The sequence below is a fragment of the Rhopilema esculentum genome, chromosome 8 (genome assembly GCF_057945365.1).
Source record: "Rhopilema esculentum isolate cy_ngs chromosome 8, ASM5794536v1, whole genome shotgun sequence".
Taxonomy (NCBI): domain Eukaryota; kingdom Metazoa; phylum Cnidaria; class Scyphozoa; order Rhizostomeae; family Rhizostomatidae; genus Rhopilema; species Rhopilema esculentum.
The window spans coordinates 3684084-3706373 of NC_142822.1; the positions used below are offsets into that span (position 1 = coordinate 3684084).

General features: G+C 35.5%; 3 protein-coding genes across 4 annotated transcripts; all 3 read left to right on the plus strand.

The window, feature by feature from the left end:
• The first annotated feature begins 713 nt into the window (after positions 1-713).
• On the plus strand, positions 714-4934 carry LOC135694559 (uncharacterized). Its single transcript, XM_065213358.2, has 2 exons — positions 714-2453; positions 3243-4934. The coding sequence occupies exons 1-2, from the start codon at positions 1597-1599 to the stop codon at positions 3718-3720; spliced, it is 1335 nt and encodes a 444-aa protein (XP_065069430.1). The 5' UTR covers positions 714-1596; the 3' UTR covers positions 3721-4934.
• Positions 4935-5083: 149 nt separating this feature from the next.
• LOC135694556 (tyrosine-protein kinase SYK) lies at positions 5084-17612 on the plus strand. Of its 2 annotated transcripts, none has more exons than XM_065213354.1 (13): positions 5084-5203; positions 7815-8233; positions 9589-10108; positions 11190-11258; positions 11519-11692; positions 12163-12272; positions 12701-12767; positions 13393-13474; positions 13800-13848; positions 14224-14364; positions 15263-15403; positions 15785-15897; positions 16355-17612. In XM_065213354.1, exons 2-13 carry the CDS (start codon positions 7829-7831, stop codon positions 16437-16439), a joined length of 1956 nt encoding a protein of 651 aa, XP_065069426.1. In that variant the 5' UTR covers positions 5084-5203; positions 7815-7828; the 3' UTR covers positions 16440-17612. The 2 variants fall into 2 exon arrangements, with proteins under 2 accessions (XP_065069426.1, XP_065069425.1); XM_065213353.2 differs by lacking the exon at positions 5084-5203 and adding an exon at positions 5361-5666.
• Positions 17613-18829: 1217 nt separating this feature from the next.
• On the plus strand, positions 18830-22261 carry LOC135694565 (protein SMIM7 homolog). The gene is made up of 5 exons (XM_065213369.2): positions 18830-18952; positions 19295-19336; positions 19760-19809; positions 21266-21356; positions 22068-22261. The coding sequence occupies exons 1-5, from the start codon at positions 18921-18923 to the stop codon at positions 22081-22083; spliced, it is 231 nt and encodes a 76-aa protein (XP_065069441.1). The 5' UTR covers positions 18830-18920; the 3' UTR covers positions 22084-22261.
• The last annotated feature ends 29 nt before the right edge of the window (positions 22262-22290 follow it).

The following is a 22290-nucleotide window of genomic DNA, read 5'->3' on the forward strand; positions in this document are numbered from 1 at the left end:
AATGTTTTGAGCCCTAAAATGTACAAAACAATGAAAAAGATAATATTTTTAACCGTTTAACATTCATGTGCTTGGAAGTTTTTACTAAGGGGAAGACTCTAGACCCTTAATGGTTCTGTTGAGATTTGTTTTGCATTTTCAATTTGATACTGTGCTACCGTCCTTTGGCAGCTTTTGTTATGAAATTGGTTACAATGTACCTTGACATATTTGAATGAGAATAATTTTGCCGCATTACCTTGAGTTGTTTATAAAATTAGTATTAATTAGGTTGTCTTTTCAAATATTCAATAAAACTTATTGGACAAGCGTTTATATCCATTGGTTGGGTATAGAAAGTAAACTCTAGAATACGTTAAATCTAGAAAACCTTGAATTTAGAGTAAAATATTTCATTTTCTACCTTTTTCTGTGTAAATATAAATTGTGTATTGCATGTTATTTAAGCACAAATATCCTGTAAATAGATTTTGATATGAATCAGAACAATATGACAAACTAAGCCAGATGGATTGCATTTTTGACGTGAACCTAGCAATCAATGTAAGAGCGTCCTGTCTGCTCATCTTCGGCAATTTATTCATATACAGCAGACTAGAAAAACAACTACAGAAGTTATTTACAGCTGGCCTACTATTTACACTTTATTTAAAATAAAATCCAATTAAAGTTGTAATGTTAATTTGAAATTGTCACATATACAAGATAATTACAAGTTAAGGCCTCTCCTGTCAGATACACAATTTTAAAATGTATATTTTGCAGAGCCTACATTTGCAATTTTTTCCGTTCTAGCATTTAATCAATTTTTGAAAATAGGAAGGATAATGATTGATCTGCTTCTCGCAGTAAAATCTGCCTCAATATTTTTCAAGGTGATATTATGAGTACTGTTGTTTTTTAACATGCAGAGAGATATCCATGTTCTTAATCGTCTTGCCATCTAGAGATCACTTAAGAATTGATATTATTAGTTCTGGTTTATATTAGTCTAGCGTTTTACACAAGCCTATTATGTTGACTGTCTTTGCACAAAGATCGTTTGCAGCTTTCCAGAAGACGTTCAACGTTCAATACATTTAGCTAATTCAGATACACTGCAAAACATTTTGATCTTCCACTAAAAGTTTTACTTAGAGGAAATTAATTTAACGTAAACATGTTCTGGAAAAATTTACACTTTCATCATGCCGTACCAGATCACAATGAGTGTTACTGTATCCACATTGTACAGGATGATGGTCTTGTATGTATACAAGACCATCTTGAAGAAATTGGATTGCACTTTATTTTGACTGCTGTTCCTAGTATCCTGTTCGATGTTCAGTGACTTTCACCATAATAAAATAGTCTGTGTCAATAGAATAATATTGTTGCATATAGACAGGGGAAATATATTGTTGCAAGGCTTTCTACGTCTAATGTTACCGCAGAGCTAAATGAAAGTTCTTGTAATATACCACAATACCACAACAACAATCTTCTGACTTCAAGCTCCAGACATTTTTTCGAATCCTTTATTCTAAAAACAAGATATTCGAACACCTCATTCCTAATCTTTTTTATGCTATTTTTTCTGATGAACCTAGACTTAAGATGCCGCCACCCAAAGCAAAATCACGTTCAAAAGCCGCCACCAGTGGAAACGGAGGCAAGATTTGTTCCTCAAAGCCAAAAAGAAAGGAGCCAGATAGTGATGAAAAAGCACCCAAATTGAAAACCACAAATACATCGACCTTGAAAATCTTACTTGATCTGGATAACGACCATAAAGATCTAGCAGAGGAGACCAACAAGGTGCAGAAAGAGCACAAGGAGCTGCTTCTACGTAAAGATTCTGAGGCAACAGCTTTAGATCAGGAGCTTGTAGAAAAGGAGGCTCTTTTAAAAGAGTGCCTCAGCCTCCAACTGGAGGACGCGGAACAAATTGATTTCGCGGTAGATGAAGTTGGTGGAATTTTTCAGGACCATGATAAAAAGACAGATGTAAAAAAGCTTGCGAAGCTTTCTGATGAACTTATAAAGGATCTTGTTAACCTAGAGAAACGTAAATGGGAGATTAGTGAATATGTTATCAATGAAATTAATAGACATAATGTATATAAAGAATTACGAAGAATTCTAAACAGAGAGCATCATGGGACGAAAATATCATTTGGAAGAGTTTTCTTAAAAGCAAAAATAAAGGAGTTTGAGCGTTTGATCGAAAAGAAAAACAAAGAGGTTGATCAATTGAAGGATGCTAGAAATGTCAGTACTGGGGATTGCTGGGAGCGGGCTGCGGAGAAATATGGCGCAGAAATGAAGGAATGGATGGAGGAGAAAGGCCGGCTGGAAAACGAGTTTCTTGATAAAGAAGAGAGATTGAAAAACATCAAGGAGTGTGAGACATTCGTTGAAAATGATATTGTCAACAAGAAAGCGAAAATCGAACGGCAGTCAGAAGTAAACAGGTAATGGTTCATTTGTAGACCTCAGTTGGAGCCTTCATTTAATAATTCTCTTTGCATTTTATTTGAGATACAAATCATATTTTTTCATTACTTTCCTTTTTTTAGATTTAATAATTTCAATGGCAACATTTACAATAAAACATTTTGTTATGCAGCCCTACTTCCTTTAACACCCACCGACGATTCACGATTGTCTTTCCAATTAAGTTGTTTCCCGTGTTTCAACAAATGTTTGGACGACTTTGTTTCGAAGTCATTCCTGTTGGAAATAACAATATGGAGCCTTTAGCCACTCCCATCCAAGTAAACCTGGTAGTTAGGTTTCAAAATATGTAGTTAAAGGCATTGAGTCATGGTAAATAGGCTTTGTCTATAGGGGGTCACTTGGTTTCGGCGTGATCGTTGCTGTTTCACGTGATATTGGCATCCGTTGTTGACAACTTGCTATTGATGGAAACTGTTTTGTTAATCAGTACGAGGTGAGTTCATGTGACCAGTTTGAGGTCAACCAATAGCATCGCAGTCATGAAAATCGTGACTCAGCGGATTTTAGCACTTTGGGTATACCCAATCCATTTTATCATGACTCAATGCCTTTAAAAGGCAATGCGCCCATTTTATATTAAGTTACCTTGGTACTACACAGTGCCTGTTCTTTATTTCCCTTCTCAGAGGTCCTTGTATTATTGTACCTGTTAAAATGCCTTAGAGACATTGATCAACTAGCTTTGTGCATGCACCGTGTTTCACGATTCAATTAGCTAAACTGATATCAAAATTAATTTACAGAAAACAGATATTCAATTCAGTAGAGTTTAAAGAGTTGATGGAACACAGAGATGGGCTGATCGTTCGCATTGAGAAATCTCTGAGTATTATAGAGGACACAAAGGAGGCTTGTCGTAACGCAGTTTTGAAGTCAAATGAATTGCATTTGAATTTGCTCAAAACTCAAAAGAGAGTGCAGGAACTGACTTCAAAAGCCTTTGAGCTATCAAAAGAAAACGAACAAGAACGAATGCGAATGATGGAAGCAAGTGCCAAGATGGATTACGTCAGCCATGAGCTGAATGGGAAGAACGGTGTTTTGTTGAGACTTGAAGTGGATATTGAGGAACTGGAAAGCAATAAAGAAATGTTAGAAGAAAACCTAAACCACTGCTTATTGCAGATTGAGAAGTATGAGGAAAAGAATGATGCAATGGAGAGAAGAATTAGCCAGCTGAATGATCAATATTTCTTGGATACATATTCAAAAAGTCCCTAGTTGTCTTCAATAGATTGAATTGTTAAGGACTGAATTGCATAGAGGCTATAGAAGAAGTAGAAAGATAGCTAGTAAAAGAGAGCTTTAAAGTAAAAGTAGATAATTATATATATATAAATATTTGTAAATCAATCTTTGTTGCTTCATACCTTAAACATCCATACTTAGACTGAATGCTGATCAACGCTTAATACTTTCTCTTCGATCTTACATGTTAGCTAACAATATATACACAAATAAACATGTACATATATACAAAACTATCTGATTAAAATCGAATCTGCTTAAACAAAGTAAATGAACTTTTGCAAGAATAACTACACTGATAGAAACTAAATCAGAACGTTAAGTTACACTGAAAGGCATACATTTGCAATTTAACTGTCTGCTTTATCCCATTTTTGTTTGATTCTTAAAGATTCTGAAAATTCTGCTTATTTCTGCTCGTTTGGTAGGCTCTTCCAAATCTTTCTGTTTGGATTTGATTATTTTTCCATTAATGTGTATCTTTTCTCCACTAATATTTGTCTGGTTTTTTCTGAGCTATAAAGCATGGAATTTTTCAAGCTTGCAATCATTCCATTGTCTTTTAACCGTGATAACGCAACTCCGGTTTCTTTGCCAAAAAAAACACCTGACCAGGGATACTTTTGGACAATAAGCTAGTGTATTGCCATCAGCCCAGATATAAAATATTGCTGGCTTTAAGAAATAAATAATTTACGTTGCTCTCTCAAAGGTGTCTCTGCATCCTTTTTCTGTAAGAATTTCACTAGCAGCAACAAAATATTAAAATTTAGCAACTTGGTTAGAGGAAAAGTAACTCAATAGTGTTTAATACAAAATCCTTAGAAAGCAGAAGATTTTTGTTCTTTTTGTAATAACCACCTAGCCTATACTGCTACTCTGAATCGTCGACAATGCAGAATGCAAGGCTAGTGGTTCTATAAAACACTTCCAGAGCTTCGTCGTGACAAAACTGCACTTTTAAATTCGAGGCTGACCATTCTTACTTGAAGCCTCTATAAGAGCGTCCTGAAGCCTCGAAGTTTCTTGCGCTCTTTTTCATCACATACAATGAAGAATTCCGTTTTTGTTTGGTACGACGACTAGGATGTGCCTCGACGATCATATGAAAAAGATTGAGAAATGTTCTGCAGCGGTCTTGCGAATCTACAAGCGTCGAAACTACAAACTACAAATTCTCCGAATAACTCCTTTGCAAATCTTAATCCAACAAAGAAATGCATGTTTCACTTCTTGTGTTTTCTAACCACAAGTCAAATAAATAAGTCAAATCTGCCATCACCTTGAACTTGTCTTTCCTTCTTAGAAATAAAGCCATTTTTTCCGCAACCAGCCTTGATGATTCAACTTCTAAATATTATCTTGACTGTCACCCAATACCCATCTTTCTTACAGGAGGAAACAACGCAGGGAAGGGGCAATGCAGGGAGGAAAAACGGGGGTGAGCATGTGTGAGGTAATGTGGCTTTTCTTTTGCCCTCTAGGGTACGAAAATTGTAAATTTGGAAAAATCGTCCTTTTGCCTTCTAGGGTAGAAAAATCGTCCTGTCCACTTCATAGTCCCTCCCTAACACCTATGATAGTCATAAAAGTCTGGAGAAGCTTCTGAATAATTTTATGATTATGATAATTTCCGTCTACCAATGCGGATATTTGCCATGGTGATGTTCTCAGGAAATGCTTCTACGCATGCGCTTCCACTGCAGAAAGCGATGCGGAAAACAAAAGCTGGCATCCGCCTTGGATTCGATGACACACGAAAGTCCTGAAATTGAAGAAACAAGGAATAGGACTGCCAGATAGGATGTGGACAGACGAAATGCAGGTTTATTTAGCTGGAATTATCTGAATTTATTTCAATACATACCTTTGGAAGACTGCACTCCTTTTGCTGTTTCTGGTGTTTGAACTCGATTTAGGTATGTAAATCTTTTATTCTGTAAACCAGAAGGCAGTTTGGTAAGCTTCTTCTAAACTAACTGCATACGAGACTAACTTTATCTGAATAAACAGCCAACTGAAAGGGCTTTGTTTTGATAGGGAACCAATATTTCTGGCACTAAACTGAACTGGGAATTAAGAGGGCAATCAGAGCTTAGGAATTTGGCAATAAATAAAATGGTACGCGATTTACAATTTCGCGTTCTCGTTTGCACATTCGGAGGGTTTTGGTTTGGTGTAGCAAAAGTAGATTTGTAATGCAATAGCCAATTGCAAAAAAATAAAGCCACACTATTGAACTTTGTTTAAGTTGCTAAAGAATCCTAGGAAAGTCTCTCCATTTTCAGAAAACATATTGGTTGTGACAGTGAACACACTTAGGCCTAAAAGTAGACATTCGAGAAACTTGATGAACATTCGAAGCAAAAACTCTTTTTCTAGAGAACAAACTCAATATCAGAAAAAAAACTCAAAACAAAACATATATTAGGTATATTATTAAGCCATACCCACCTGCAATATTTTCAATTTCCCGCAAAATTTTTAGAGAAACAAATCAAAATCGACACAGCACTCGAAGCACACATTCGACTGGAAAAACTACCTTAAACTCCCATATTTCTACTCGAATAACTTTTTCAAATGCGAATAGAATTTTCTGGAGGTCTTTTGAATCTCTGACACTTTGGAGTAATATTCCGAAATTGACCCCCATACTGAAACCTTATTAACAGGTAAAAATATGTGATTGTACTTAAATAACTTTCTCAAATGTGAACAGAATTTGAGGAAACTTCACAAAACATCATAAAATAACCTATCATACATGTTTCTGAAAGTCTTTTGAATCTCTGACACTTTGGGGTAAAATTCCGAAATTGACCCCCATACTGAAGCCTTATAACACGTAAAAACATCCCGTTGTAATTGCAGACTCCTGCGCGCAGTCATTCCAGAAGTTGTCCCTCATTTAGCCGTCGTAGCTCTTACACAGTTTCACACTGCTATGGCAACAGAGCATGTAAATGCAAACAACCTTGTCCATTTGAACCATCAATTTCCGCTCCAGGAAACAGCCCGACCAGCAACTAGCGGCGACAAGTCCAGCTGGTTTGACATTGCAAAGTTGCCTCTTTATATCACTGATTGTATTAGGGGTACACGTTTTCTGGTTGATACCGGCGCAGAAGTGAGCTTCCTCCCACCAAATTGTGTTGAATACTTCGCTGTGCTCATTTCTGTTTGCAAGCTGTCAACGAAACCTCCATTGCAACATATGGTGAAAAGTCTCTCACTCTAGACACTGGACTGCGACAAACATACCGCTGGATTTTCACCATTGCAGACGTACCCTTCCCCATACTTGATGCCGATTTTCTGTCTTCGAATGAACTGCAAGCTGATGCTTTTCAGCGTAAGCTTCTTGATGCCCGAACAAACCTATCCATTCATGGTATTCAGTCCAAAAAACCTTCACCATGTCCAGTTAATGCCATTCCAGCAGCTAATGGTCCATACTACACTTTACTCCAACAATTTCTGGATATCACATGCCCATCATCCCAGGAAACTGCCATAAAACACTCCATATAGAAGAACACTTAGAACATTTGCGCCTTTGTTCCAGCGCCTTTCCGAATATGGCATAGTGATCAACCCCGCAAAATGCAATTTTGGTCAAAAATCTTTAGAATTTCTTGGACATCATATTTCAGCTGAGGGTATCTCACCTCTTCCAATAAAAGTTCAAGCGATTCTCGGCATTGCAACACCAACATCAATAAAAAAACTGCGAGAATTCCTTGGGCTTGTCAATTTTTATTATCGCTTTATGCCTCACTGTACACAAGTTCTTCAACCTTCAACAGATCTTCTTTCTCCAAAGATTACAAAAGAACCTTTGACAGCTGAAACCAAATACCATTTGCAAACAGCCGAAACCAAATACAGCACTCTTAGCCATCTACCTAGCAATCAAACACTTTGGTTATTGTTTAGAAGACCAACAGCTCCATGTTTTGACAGACCACAAGTCCCTCATGCATGCCTTGTTATCCTTTTTATAGCCCAAGGGTGTGTTCGTATGCAAATATTCTACACCATCCTAATTGATATCCCTTTTTCAGTTTTTTAGGCCAATATGTCAGATCCAAATGCCCAGTCTTGGTTCCATGGAAGAATATCTAGAGAACAGGCAGAAAAACTTTTAAATGAACATTCAACACAGAATGGAAAATATTTATTGCGGGAAAGCAGTACTCAGCTTGGTTCATATGTTCTGTCAGTTTGTTATAATGGAAATGTTGTTCATTACCAAATCTTGAAGAATAGGGATGGAACTGTAGGAATCGCGGATGGGCTGAGGTTTCCTGGACCTGTTGAGCTTATCCATCATCATGAAGTGAATCTAGATGGGCTTCTTACCAGGCTGACTATCCCATGTGAAAAGCCAGTGGGTGTAAAGGCAAAAGTTTATCGAAATATAACACATGATGATTTGGAAGAAGCTTCAAGAGCTGCCCTTTGGGAGGCTGCAAGTATTGATGTAAGTATGATTGTCCTCATCAGTTAAACATACAGAATTTCCCCACTCTTAATTCAAAACATTCATTATCTGGCCTAGGTCAGGGCAGGAGCAATTTCTTCTGGTCATTCAATTAAACAAGCTAAGCAGTAAGCAGTTACTTGCTCTTCAAAAGTTTTATTGCAATTTTTAAGACAGAACAAATTGTTAGTAGATTTAAGTGGTTGCTATGTTACTTAGAGGCACAAATTTGTTCTGTAACTTCTTGCAGTTTTCAAAGCAACAGTGCAATTGAATCTTCCTTACAGGGGCTGTCAGAAGAAGAGACATCTTAGTACTTAAAATTTTACTTTGAAATTTCACCAAGCTTTTCAAGAAGGTACGGTCACAGCAATCACTCCACTAGCAACACAGGGCAACCCCATGCATAACTTTATCAAGCTGAAAATTTGTTCCTTCTTGAGAAAAAATTGAAAAATGGGCTTTTTAATTGCAATGCTCAGCTTCTGCCCCCTTACATTTTGTGCTTGCTCAAAAATAATTTTGAGGCCAAAAGTCCTCAAGCACTGCATCTTAGCCTTAAGACTAAGCTTGCCAACTTCAATATAATACATTGTAGCCTCTGTAGCCATTTGTTGTGAGTTGACCGTAGCCTAAGTTTTGTGGCATTTTCTTGATATATTTTGGCTAGAACTTTGGTAATTTTAAAGAAAGAGGCTTTCATATAACAATACTGAAGAACTAGAGCTTGCCTGAGTGGATCAGAACTATAATCACTTGATGTGTCCATCTTACCAATGGCCCACATACAAATTTTGGCCCCACATGTAGAGGTGAGGTTGTGCAAAGTACCTTGCAAGATAAAATTTTTGTTACGGCATCACTAAGCTAAACTGTTTTCTTCATTATTGGAAATATAATAAGGTTGTAACTTAAAAAGTATATAGGATGATATAAAAAATTGATTCAGATTCAAAATCAGCCAGTTCAGTTCAATGACAAGCATATGATAGATAGGGTCAAGTTTTGGCTGGAGAGGCCCTTAAAATCTTCTCTATAATCTTTTGAACATCGAAAGATGAATCAAATGAGCTTGTTCCACATATTCTGCGTTAAAATAAAAAGCAGCTAATGTTAAAATAAAAAGCGGCTAGGCAGGCAGTAAAGGCTAAGAATAACACTTAGACAACCAAGTAAAATATTTTGTTTTTTGTGTCTAGCTACTTCTCAAGGCATTTTTATATGCACATATATCAACTTTTTAGAAACTTATTGATATTTTTAGGGTTTTTTACCTTCTTCTTTTCTCCTTTTCTTAATTTTTTCCTTTTTTATTTCAATCATCCCTAACTGGCATCAATATCTAACTTCTATAGAGTGAAGAGGCTGTTTTGAAATTCAAAGTTGAAGTTGAAGATTTTGTTGGAAATATACTTCACAAGAAGCAACAGTGGTATCATGGAATTATCCCCAGGGAAGAGGCTGATAGACGTTTAGAAACAAAAGGAAATCCAAATGGTTGCTTTTTGTTTCGTGAACGAGGTGGTGGTAAGAGCGAGTATGTTTTAGGTGTATTACACGATGGAAAGGCATATCATTACCTGTTCTCAGTTGATGCTGAAGGCAAACTTTCCATAAAGGCTGGGAGAAAATTCCTTAATTTGATGCAAATTGTGGACTATTATACACAAAAAAGTGATGGACTGCTATGTAAATTGACGGTGCCGTGTGACATCAGTAGGTATCAGGTAACCCCTATCTTACCGGAGAAGCAAAATATTTTACTTGATCCGGACATTCAAAAAGAGCTTAGGCGGAGAGTTACAAAGTCAAAGGCAACCTATAAGCAATTTCAAAAGCCAAGAAGACCGAAGTCTGCAGCTGTTGCTGTACCAGGTGCGTGCAGCTTACATTTAAATTCATTTGTCATCGCAAGTTGAAGTCTTTCAGTAATTTCATTTCTGTTCATTGAGACTTTTGCAAGTAGGGTCGCTGTAAGTTGAAGGTTTAACAAGAAATGCATGGGACGGGTTTCATTTCTTGCAATTACTGGTTTCAAATTCGTTTTTTTGTTTATATGGATATTGTTTAAAGTTGTCGCCTGATCTTTTCACATACGAATAGGTTTTCAAATCGAAAGGGAGTCGTTTTCTTCAATTTTTGTTATTCGTAAATATAACAACGATAACGGAAATCCTCGATTAAGCCCCCACCCTCAAATATGTCTCCTGGATTAGGCCCCCATCATCGAATAAGTAAGTACCCATGGATTAAACCCTGACCAACTAATACACTCCTTCTCCCTAATTGCGCCCCTACCTCCGAATCTTTTTTAGCGAATAAGCCCCCCACCCCCTTGAAGATCATTTATTTCTACTCGAAAAGAGGTCGATCTAGCTGCACCGTACGAATAGCTTATTGATGCAGATTGTTCTGGTGATGATGGAATTGACACGAGAAGTTTCTTGCGTAACAAATGATTTTGCAAGTGATATTCGCATTTCTTCTCTTGAATATACTTGGCAGTCTCATGTGAGTTTATTGTACGGTAAAGAAAAACCCCCTTGAACAAGACCCCCTCGATTAAGCCACCATTCAAACATCTGTGTTTACAAATATGCCCGTGGGGGTTTTTACGATAGTGAATCTGTGACTGAATATGTAAACATTTGAAAATGCCTTTCAGGGTTAAATCTTCACAAAGCGCAATGATTTTAAAATGAAAAACTCCCGCGTGGCTACCTAGCCAAGGATTCGTTTTTATTTGGATAAAACTGCACTTTTTCGAATGTGCCTAGCCTATGTAGAGGTGGCCTTAGCTAAATTTTTAGAACCTGAGAATAAATGAGAATAAAGGCGAATAAAGCATTCTGGGCTCTTTCTTTTCGGATTCTGAGAAAATGGCCCAGTAGCTACCAGCAATCTTTTTGAATCTTTTTCCTAGCTTTTTCTGTTGATAATCAATGATTTCTTACAGGTGGTGGTCAAAGCCATTTAACGGCGGAAACACCTCCTCCTGTACCTTCGAGCCCAAACCGGCCGCCAAGTATGTCCAGAGTTCACTTCTATCAACATTTCTAAACTAGAGGCTTATGAAATCTTCCTGCTAAGAAATAACTTTGTTGTTGTTCTTTTTAAAAATCACGCTCCTTCTTGCTGATTGGACAGGGTTTTGCCTGTACAATGTTTTAGTATATTCAAATTTATCAATGCTAAGCTGTCTTGCCTTGATGATCCTGGTTTCAAACAATCATTTGTAATCCATACTCCGTGCAATCCGAATTGATTAATCGGATTAATTTTCAGTTGGAGTTCACGGCCACGACATGGTGGATGGTAGCAATGCCTGGAAATATGAGGGCATCTATGATAGCATAAAGGTAAAAGGGACGGAAGGCTACGAAAATCCTTTCCTTGGGTCGAAGGAACCTCGAAAACTTGTTGTTGAAATCAAGAGGCTAAAAATACAAGAAGAGTTGGGTATGTTCATGAGTTGTCGTTGTTGTTGTTAAAAATTGGAGGGAGTCGTGAGTTTCAGATACTATAGAGGACCGCCATTTATTAAAGTTCTATATTATTTTTTATTGTAGCTTATTGTAATATGATTTTTAAAGCCTTTCAATACAGCATTTCAGTGTGATTTTTAATTAGAAATCTTTCGCTGGTGCAGCTAAGAATGTATCAAACGAAAGCGAAGTGTATTAGGAACACTTGTTGTTCAGATGTGTCAATCATAAATTTTATTCACTGCAGCACATGTTTGGACTTTTTTTATCATATTTGATTGATAACCAGATTCCGACCCTTCTTGGCCAACAATTTCGTTGCAGTTGTGCAGGTCAGGTCTCTTTATCATGTTCGAAGAACGAGCAAAATTGCATTCCTTTTGTTGTTGATTTTGGCAGTAAAATTCGCAATTACGATAAAAGAGATAATGATGGTGGTTTTAGGCCATGGAAACTTTGGGTCTGTCATGAAAGGTATCTATATGATTCCAAACGGAAAGTCGATTGCTGTGGCTGTTAAGACCTTGAAAGAAGAAAATATTCCAAATCAACAGGTTTGTGACTTGATTTATTTCAGAACATCAGGGCTATCATAGAATCCAAGATTCTTTAAGCAACATCGACAGTAGACAACATCGTCAGTTTCATAGTAGACAATTTTCTTTATACTTCAAAAGAAGAATAACACACCAGTTGCATTTAGATAGTTGTTGTAATTGTATTACAATGGCTTGCTGATCAAGGCTTTTAGACAACCATGCAATTATCTTCTCTTCCATGATTAGTAAACAAATCACGTTATGTTAATAGTGACCTCTAAAACATGTTGCATTGCAATATATCTTGATATCGATATTGTAAGGTCTTCTGTGTCTTTAGATAGTTTATGAAGAGATAACCAGAGAGGTTTTATAAAGCTTGATTTTCAGAAATATTTTAGATATATAATTTGAATCATTCATTCATGACTCTTGTGTTTTAGTCTGAAATCATACACGAGGCAGAGATCATGGCAAAGCTGGATCATCCAAACATTGTTAGAATGATTGGTATGTTTACTTTATGTATTGTTTTTCAATATCATTTTTGAAATCTATATAAATAAAGGTATGTGCATTGTGCTTACATAGCTCAAATGTAATTTCATCTAACGCGTCAAGATTGTTATCCACCCACTGCATTGATAACATTGCTTGTAAGATATCATTTAAGATGTAATTTACTATTATGATAATGTAAAGAAAATTATTTCATTTATTATAAATGTTTGAAACGTGGTACCTCGCACACGGCGTTTAAGTTATGCTTTTGTGATGTCACAGAAGGGATGAAGCTATGGAAACTTTATTTCAATTGTGTCATCATGTTTTCAGTGTGTATCGAGTTTTTTCCATGATTGTGTCTGTAACCTATAAAATTATTTATATATTCTGTTTGCAAAGGTTTCATGGTAATGCTAAGAGTTATCAAGCTTAAAACGGCTACTGTGATCTGGAAATTCGAGTCCTTAGTTACTTGCAGCGTAAAACCAACGACATATGTTGTAACTTTCCTGGTTGATTGGTGATGAAATATAAACAATCTTCTTTAAAGATTGATTATGCAACAGTAGTTGTTGACCCCACTTACCCTTAAGTAATGAAAATGGCCTCAATCTCAAACCTATTCTTTCAGGTGTAACACAGGGGACTGAAATGATGCTTGTTATGGAGCTAGCTCCCGAAGGACCACTTAACAAGTATTTAAAAAAGCACAAGTAAGTAGCTTTTGATTTCTGCAAGTAGAGTTTGCTACTCGTTTGTTTGGCAGTTTGTTTGTTTTCTGTTTTGTTTGGCAGTACCTGTATTTCCTGCAGTAGATATCCACTCAATAGGATTGAACTAGCATGAATTATCATTGCTTTACGTTGATGGTCCGGACACAAGAATATTGTTATACTTTGTTGCTTCTTTTTGGCATTGCAAGCAATTAATGTAGGTATACTTATGAATAATGCAATGAAGTTGTATCGAGATTTGCTTTATGTCGACTTCAATGTTTTTGTGTTTGTTCATATGCAGTTGAAAATCCGTCTCTTTTAGAAACATGGCATTTTTGAATATTCTCATTTTGATGCTACAAGTTGACGAGGTGGGCCCCTTTAATCGCAATGTTGTACTGTTTATCTCTTTGCAGATGATAGTAGACATGTCACCACTATCATAACTATGTCACATGTCGATAAACGTAATGTCAGGGGACAGATGGCACATATATTTTATGCACATACTGATTTTATTCGACCTTTAGCGATTACATTATCGCTGATCTTAAGCTGATGTACGATTGAACTTTTGTTAAATATATACATAACTACGTTAAAAATAATTTGAATTTTAAAACATATTTTTGTATTCAATTTCCTGAAAAAATATTTAAATATACTTCGTTCTGTGATCTTTTCGTTTTATTTTAGTTTTACTTTACAGTTTTTTATTTTCAAATGTCGTCATATTTCGTTTTTAGGGAATGCAGTATCTGGAATCACAGCATTTTGTTCATCGTGATTTAGCTGCAAGAAATGTTTTAGTTGTTTCTGAAAATTTTGTAAAAATAAGTGATTTTGGGATGAGCAGAGCGATGGGGGCTGGAAACGAGTATTACAGAGTAAGTTTGCTCTAGAATGTTTCCCTTCGTCTAGTGATCCGTCTCTCATAGATCCTGTTCATAGCTAACAATTTTCGATTGTTTTTAGTCTTGGCTCAGTCTGTCATCTAATATTTATTCCAATTCGTCGCTTTCGGTCTTGCACTGTCATATTCTGTGCCGTATCGGTATTATTTATATGATGACGAAGTATAAAGTTAGACAGATATTGCTGTTATCGTTCCGTGTGGTCTTATAGTAAAACATTAAAGTTACTGGATCTTAAGTCATGGGTGGACATTCTTATGATTCTCTGCCCTGAAACACTGACAATAGTCAAATAGAGACAAACTGTTTACAGTGCTGTTCCTACCTTTGCATAATCACTGATTTCCCGGACGTTTTTGACCTGATATTTCGCCATTCTATCCATCCAGTTTCAACGTGCTATGATTCAGGCTAGAGAACATGTTACGAGCTCTCCCTTAGCTATGAACAGCATTTAGGCTCAAAACAAGAACTGCAGACTAGATAATCTTTTCTTGATCAATCGAAAATTTCGCCTTGAAAGCGGCATTTTTCGTTTGTATATCTTTTGTTTCGAAATTATCTGCAAATAAACATCTCTCATTTCTCGGAAGTTCAACTGTCTTACAAACAATAAAGCCCGATTCTTTATTGCACTGTAATTTTTTTGCGGGAAACAGAAAAAGGAAACGAGATATATATGCTTATTTCTAACAAAATTTTAAACGAGAGGCGGTAGATTATCTGTCAGAAAGCTGATAATTGGCGTAGCAGCCCTAATTGATAAATTATAAATTATATCTATAGATTATACCTAGTTGTTTTATTAATTAAAAATGGTTTTTTGACGGCCTCAGTTGATGCTTTAAAGTTGAGCAATTTCACCTTGCAGGCAGAGCGTGCTGGCAAATGGCCTTTGAAGTGGTACGCCCCTGAGTGCATCTTCTACTTCAAGTTTACCAGTAAAAGTGATGTGTGGAGCTATGGTGTTACAATGTGGGAGGCACTAAACTATGGAGCAAAACCGTATTCGGTATGACGCGTTTTGAGGTTACACATTTGATATATTCATGTTTTTTTCAGTAAAGGACCTTTGGTTGTAATGAATATAAATTGATACCAAAAATGCTGGGAAATTTCCATCTTTTCTCCTAACAATACTACAAGCTCTGGAAACTTTCTTAAAATGATGTAACAAGATTGGGTGTTGCACTTAAATTTGTTTTGCCTGCCTTCCAGACACTCTTAAATTGTATGACCGCCATTTCTTCTTGACCTTGTCCTACCGAACAATGAAATAGTGAAAAGATTGCTGCCTGTCTTTCTGATTTACGGCTACTTTTTAGATGAATATTTTACAGCAATGAATTCTTGTGAGTGAAAATAGTTTCCATGCCAACTTATTGTTTTGCAGGGCAAAAAAGGACAGCAACTTGTAGAAGATCTTGAGCGTGGGTATCGACTAGAGTGTCCGCTAAACTGTCCCAAAGAAATTCACAATATAATGAAAAGGTGTTGGGAATGGCAGTAAGTGCATTGCTGAATTAATTTTGTCAATTTTCTTTCAATTATTTTTATCCAATTGTTCATCTTCTGTCGCTCCGATCAATTCGATACATTGCATTCCTTTCCGTTTTTTGACTGTTCTAAGTTTTCTATCTAGTTTTTTAAAAGGCCTTGAAAAAAGCAAACATTTTACAACATACTAAAAGCTTTTTCGTCTGACACTCCTCAGAGTATTAAATGTCAGAATAAAAGTCCAAAAGAACATCATGAAAAATACATACCCAGTTTCGAAATGGACAATCAGAAAAACGAAAGCACGTGACCTGTAAAGTTGTCCAATCAGTACCGCGTGCCTATAAAAAGTCACTACTGGAGTCTAATAATTAAGCAATTTCTTCCCTCTTTCCGGATGAGATAGGTAGCGATTGTGTTCTGGTTTTTTCTCATGTTTTTATTGAGTCTTTTCTTCTATCCACAGACCCGAGAAGCGGCCTACATTTCATGAAATCGGCAATTCCTTATTTTCCTTTATCGAGAAAACGAGGAGAAAGCATACTCGATAAACCGTATTTTTGGTGAAATTTAGAAATTGTGAAATTAGTTTAGAAATTGGCATGGTTTTCTATCGACAATGCATTTTTTAGCATTGTAACTTTATATCTGGGTCCTAAGTCATTGCTCAGAGTATTGTCATATAATATGTCTGTAGCAAATCTTATTCAGCAAAGGTCAGTAGTTTGTATTGTAGATTTTTTGTATATAAACCATGTCCTTTGTTATTTGTAGTGAAGATCTCACTAGAATAAGAATCTTAAAGGTTTTTATGAGCCGAATGTTTAACGTGTATACCACAAATATATCAGAAAGTAAGTTGTAAAAGACTTTAGCATTTATGATCATATATGAGAAATTTCTGTAAGAATTAGGAGCAATACACTCAAAGCTGATAATAGTTAATTACTAAGCGTCGAAATTGTGTTTTTTGTTGCTTTAATGTTGACGGCAAATAGGTATAAAAATATCCGATTGTGTATTGTTTATAGTAGCATTTTTTCCTGTGATATTACTTTTCATGAACCAACAGAATACAAAATTTCAGCCTATGTGTCATCGTTGTTATGACTGTCGTATTCCTAAGATCGTGGCAGCTTGCTTTTCGTACCAAACTTCGTGGGTACTCTTAGAGCATAAAAGCCAAATGTATTCCGTCTGTTGTTTTGAAGTTTTTTTATTGTTTTGCTAGAAAAATCAGTATATGCAATGAGTAAAGGATGAAAATTTATCCCAATTTTGATCACAATTTTGGTCAGTAGTGAGCCCAAGCCATGAAATGAAAGCTTTATTGGGTGATGCAAAAAGCTTGGGTATTTGACAGTAATCGTTTATGTGATAAGTGATTTAACAAGACTTTTATAAGACATATTTTACCAACCACTAATTGTAATGACTCTCAAAGTTAGTACATATTTTTGCCTGTGAGAACCGTGTTTTGGTATCTACTTCGTAACTTTACATCAAAGACCGTTACAAATCAAACTCATTTTTATGGGTGCGTTCGATATTTTTTATTTTTTTTAAATGGGTTAGCTGCAAAAGCAAAATTCATAGATCGACCCTCGGCTATTTTAAAAATTTTACATGAAAGACCAATATACCAGTAAAGTACACTAAGCTAATTCTCCAGCTTCATACGCATTTTAACATAATTTTCAATAGTAATGATGCATCATTATTGCAAGTACCTTTTTTGTATGAAATTTCACATCTTTCAATGTCTTATAGCATATCGATTGAATATTGGCTATACTTCTCCAAGGCATCTCTATTCCCAATGTATGTGTTTGAAGTAAATTCCAAAATTTCCAACAAATGATTTTGATCATATTAAACAAACTTAATGCTATTTAAACTTTGCAGATAGCTTATTTTTCTTCAGAGGCCAGTACCTCTCTCGTGAGCCCAATCATTATCTAAAACTATTGAAGAATGATGTGCATAAAGTTGAAAAGGATATTTTATAACTGTTTTAACTGTTATCGTCCACATAGACAATGAACAAAGGAGGGTCGCATGAACGCTCTGATCCGTTAATCCATATGGTGAATCCAACTCGGATCCGCGCCTCCCAGAATTACCTTAAAACCAGGGGCGCCTACTCTGGAGGGGCTGCAGGGACGGCTGCCCCTCCTGCCCTCATCGAAGAGGGGCAGAGAGGGCAAGCAGTGCCCTTAGATATTCACTCTTAAGAAAGGATTATAAGATCTTGTGGATAATTTATGACTGGTTTAGCCACTCTCAATTTGTTTGTTTCCATTAGAAATTCAAAAAAAAAGAAAAATCTCCCTCTTTTGCTGTCGATCTTTGATAACGGAAAATTAATTTACAGACGATGATATTGAACTTCAAAAACCAACAGTGTCTTATAAGATATTGACTATTTTGCCCATCATCAAAACTGCAACCATTGAGTATTGAGGCTAAGCTGACAACCAAAGTCTTACAGCCAGCGGTGCCAGCCCATTTAAAAATGTCATGATTTTCGTAAAACCAAAAATTTAGTAAAACCATAATGACAAGGCCCATTAATACCCACTTGCATGTAGCATTTTGTCAACATTATGTATATATTTGGAGACTTTGATTGAAAAACCCAAGCTGTATGGGTGGAACAGATCCATGAAAATATTTTTTTCATCACAACATCACAATATAAACACTTGAAAGTGACCGTCTTTATCGTTTAAAAAAAAATTTTTAAAGAGCTCCTTGACACCCCATTTTTTAATACCTCTCTTTATTTTACGCCCCTTTTTCGGGGATTTACCTTAATTTTCCTATGTGCAATAACAAGATAACATAAGAGAACTCTCTTATGTTTTCTTGGTAGTTATCACCTAAGACCATCCAACTCAATTCAGAACAAAATCAATTATAGAAATTGAAGACGAGGCAACAAACAATGCACTTCATTCAAGATCTTGTTGGCAAATTGTAAATCCTGATTCGTATTAACGTCGAAAAGCTACTGATAATAATACAAAAAGATGGCAATATTTTCAGATCTGGTCATATTTTGGTGAGTTTTTTAACTGGAAATAATTAATAGCTTTAAGTAGGTATGCCCTGGTGCTTGTGAACAAGCGGTTAAGAAACAAATGTCATTCTGAACGTAATTTTATTATATTGGTTTTGTATAAAAAGTTTGTAAACGTGTATTGGTTAGGCGGCTATAATCTATTAAAATGCCTTTACCTAGCTGACACATTTAAAGCTTCGCCTTTTTACAAATTTAAGCTAATACAGAGCTTTGAATGATGTGGAATGAAACAAAGACTATTCTTATTTTGATGTTTGGAACCACGCTTAGGAACCATTATATCAGATGCGTAATTGTTAATGTGTTGTTGCTTTCTTTCAGTACCCTTATGGTCAATGCCTGTGCAGTTCTTAATTTCAAATTGTAAGTCATGAATACTTAGCTTATTTGATGAAATAATATACATGTATTCAATGTGATGCTAATAGAACTCAAACCTACAAATCAACTGTGCTATTAATTTGAATAGCTTCAAGCAGTATCATTATGGTGTCATTTTGAGTTAAAGTGGGCAGGAATTAAAAAAAGAAATTATCGTGGATTGAATGTAACATGAGAGGAATGACTTTTAATCCATATTTATGACCAATCAGGAAAAGCTGGAATCTTTTGATGCCAGCATCTTTTGATATATATTGCTGGCATCTTTTGAAATTGTATTATTTTGCCTTTTAAAATATTTTATATATTGTCATAGATTTTTTTTAAATTTCCTTATTACTTCACTAGCATATTGATTGCTAATAGTAAGTATGAAAATGCATTGTTATTTCATTTGGTTTTCAGAAAGAAAAAGCAAACTGATGATTCATTTGTTAATGAAGAGCCCAATGCAGGTGAAATATGAGCTGTTACATTTGATTGAGTTGCTCCACTTGCCAATTGAGTATTTTTTGTATTCTGTAGAGGTTTTTGTTGTACTATGATAAAAAAGGACCAATTTTTCAAGGGCAGCTGCCCCTGTTGCCCTAGTGGTGTGGGGGCAACTCAGGGACACTAAAGTGCCTTTTTCGAAGAAATGGATTTCTGAGCAATATTAATTCAAATATGAATATTTTGAATACTAATAAAATCTAGGATTTCAAGCATCTCTTGATTCCTACATGCAAGACAAAAGTAAATATCTTCCATTTTGATGAGAACCGAGAATCGATTTGCAAAGCAAAGTTCCCTTTAACTTTCATGATCATGCTGAACAGATTTCAGATTGTTACCAACATTGGCTTGCATATGTTTGATATATCAGTCAAGGCTTCAATGGTGTCTTAAATTCAAACAAAAGTGTAGCAACCGGGGGGCACAGTGGGCACGTACCCCCTTTTCTAAAACTCAGTTTACCTTCCCATTCGCAGCTCACCGAGTTGCACTTCTTGCTAACTGCATAACCAAAAAGTTCCCTTGAATTGCTTAGGTGCTTTACGAAATGAGCAAAGAGGTGACCTTTTGAGGATATGATCTGAAATGTTTTCTTTTCAATCTGATTTTAAAAACACCAAAAAAACAAGCCCACAATAAGGGTTACCAAAAGGCCATGGCCCTTTGGAAAATTGGCCATGGGCCTTGAGGTTTAAGGTGCTCACAAGGTTTCCAGTTTGTAAAAACAATTTTTGAACTACTTATTGATCTACCAATATTCAGTAAAATTGATAAAATAATGTTTATCTATTTTCAATCTGGTTTGAGTATGAGAATGGCCCTTTGGTTTGAGTCCAAGCCATGACCAAAGAGTCAGAAAAGTCACCAACTATAATTCCAGGCATAAGAATCACAAGTTGTGGTCACATTACAGAAAGGTCCAAGGACACTCTGCTTGATAGGCTCAGCTTATAAGTGTCCTGAAACTATTTTTTGATGTAAGGTTTAAAAAAATTAAAAAAGCTGCAAAAAATTGATTTAGAAAGTACCTATGATGTAGTGATGTGCAGAGGAGGATTCTTGATTTATGTTGTGATTTGAAAACCTCAAATAGCTCTTAACAGGAGCTAGGTCACTTTTAGTAACCAGGGGAAATTTGGCAATTAATATCACAAAGTGTTTCATTTTGTTACTTGCTTGAATTACTAATATTTTGATTCTATTTATTCTGTCTTAATAATTAATGCTTCTTTCTCAAAAACATCTGCACTAAATTAATAGTGAATGTTATGTAAAAATTTGTATTAAACCTGAAAACTAAAAGAAATTACTCTGTCTGAATATTCTTAGCATGCCCAAGGTTTCCAACACCTAGCAGTTAAATAAAGCACTTTCTGAATGATATCGGCTGACATATTTAGTCTCTTTGTATTCCAGGTGACAAAGTCAGAGAGTTTTTGCTAAACCTCAGACATTTGAGAATATTTATTGGAATATGGAACATTGTGGTCATTATATTCATGTTTATGTAAGTTTTCAGTATGATGTTTCAAATGATTATCAATCAAGCAATTTCTAACATTTCTAAAAAAATTATATTACATTTAAAGCCACTTGCATTATTGTTTTTGTATTTTAGTGAAGATGGTTTTTAAGGAACATGGAATTTTTCATTACCTATAAATTGTAACCAACTATAGCTAGAAAAATATGATTTGCTTGAAAATATAAATAATTTTAGAGGCAGCCTGCAGAGTTCTGCTTTAAGGGATCAAGCAATGTGTATAACTTTCCAATTAATAGCGATGTGAACTATGCGTAGAATTGTTTTAAACAAGACAAAATATTAATTAATTTAAGATCTTTTCAAGGTCAGAATAAACATCGTCAAAATCAACTCATAACATTATTTCCAGACCTGTTGCTAATTATTTTTCGTGAAAATTAATTGAAGAAAAAGATCAAGAAAAAGAAAATTTTCGTGGAAATTTTCCACAATCCTTGTTATTCCAGACCCTGTCCCATCTGTTCCAGACTTTAGAGTAGTCAGCATAGAGAATTTGGAAATAAAATTTGTTCATGTGCATGCAAAAGTGCATAGAAAATGCTAGAGAGTACTTTTTTCTGGTATTTGAAATCTTTTGCTAGCCCCCTTGTTGTAGTCTAGCACAAAGTTTTGTTGTGTTTTTATTACCCAACCTCAATTCAACCTCTTAATAGCTGTTATTTGCTTTAACAGACTGTTTGGTTCATGATAAACAGAGAAGAAAAAAAGTTTGCCAGAATATAAAAATATCAGTGTCTTTCACTCCAGAAAACCAGATGCCAAGTATTTAAGCTCAGAGGTATGGAACTAGAGAAACTTGAATCACCAATGTACCTTACATATGTTAATATTAATAGTTTTGTAATGAAATGGCTTTGTTCTTTTTGTGTCAGAATATTGCTTCATGTTTACTCCT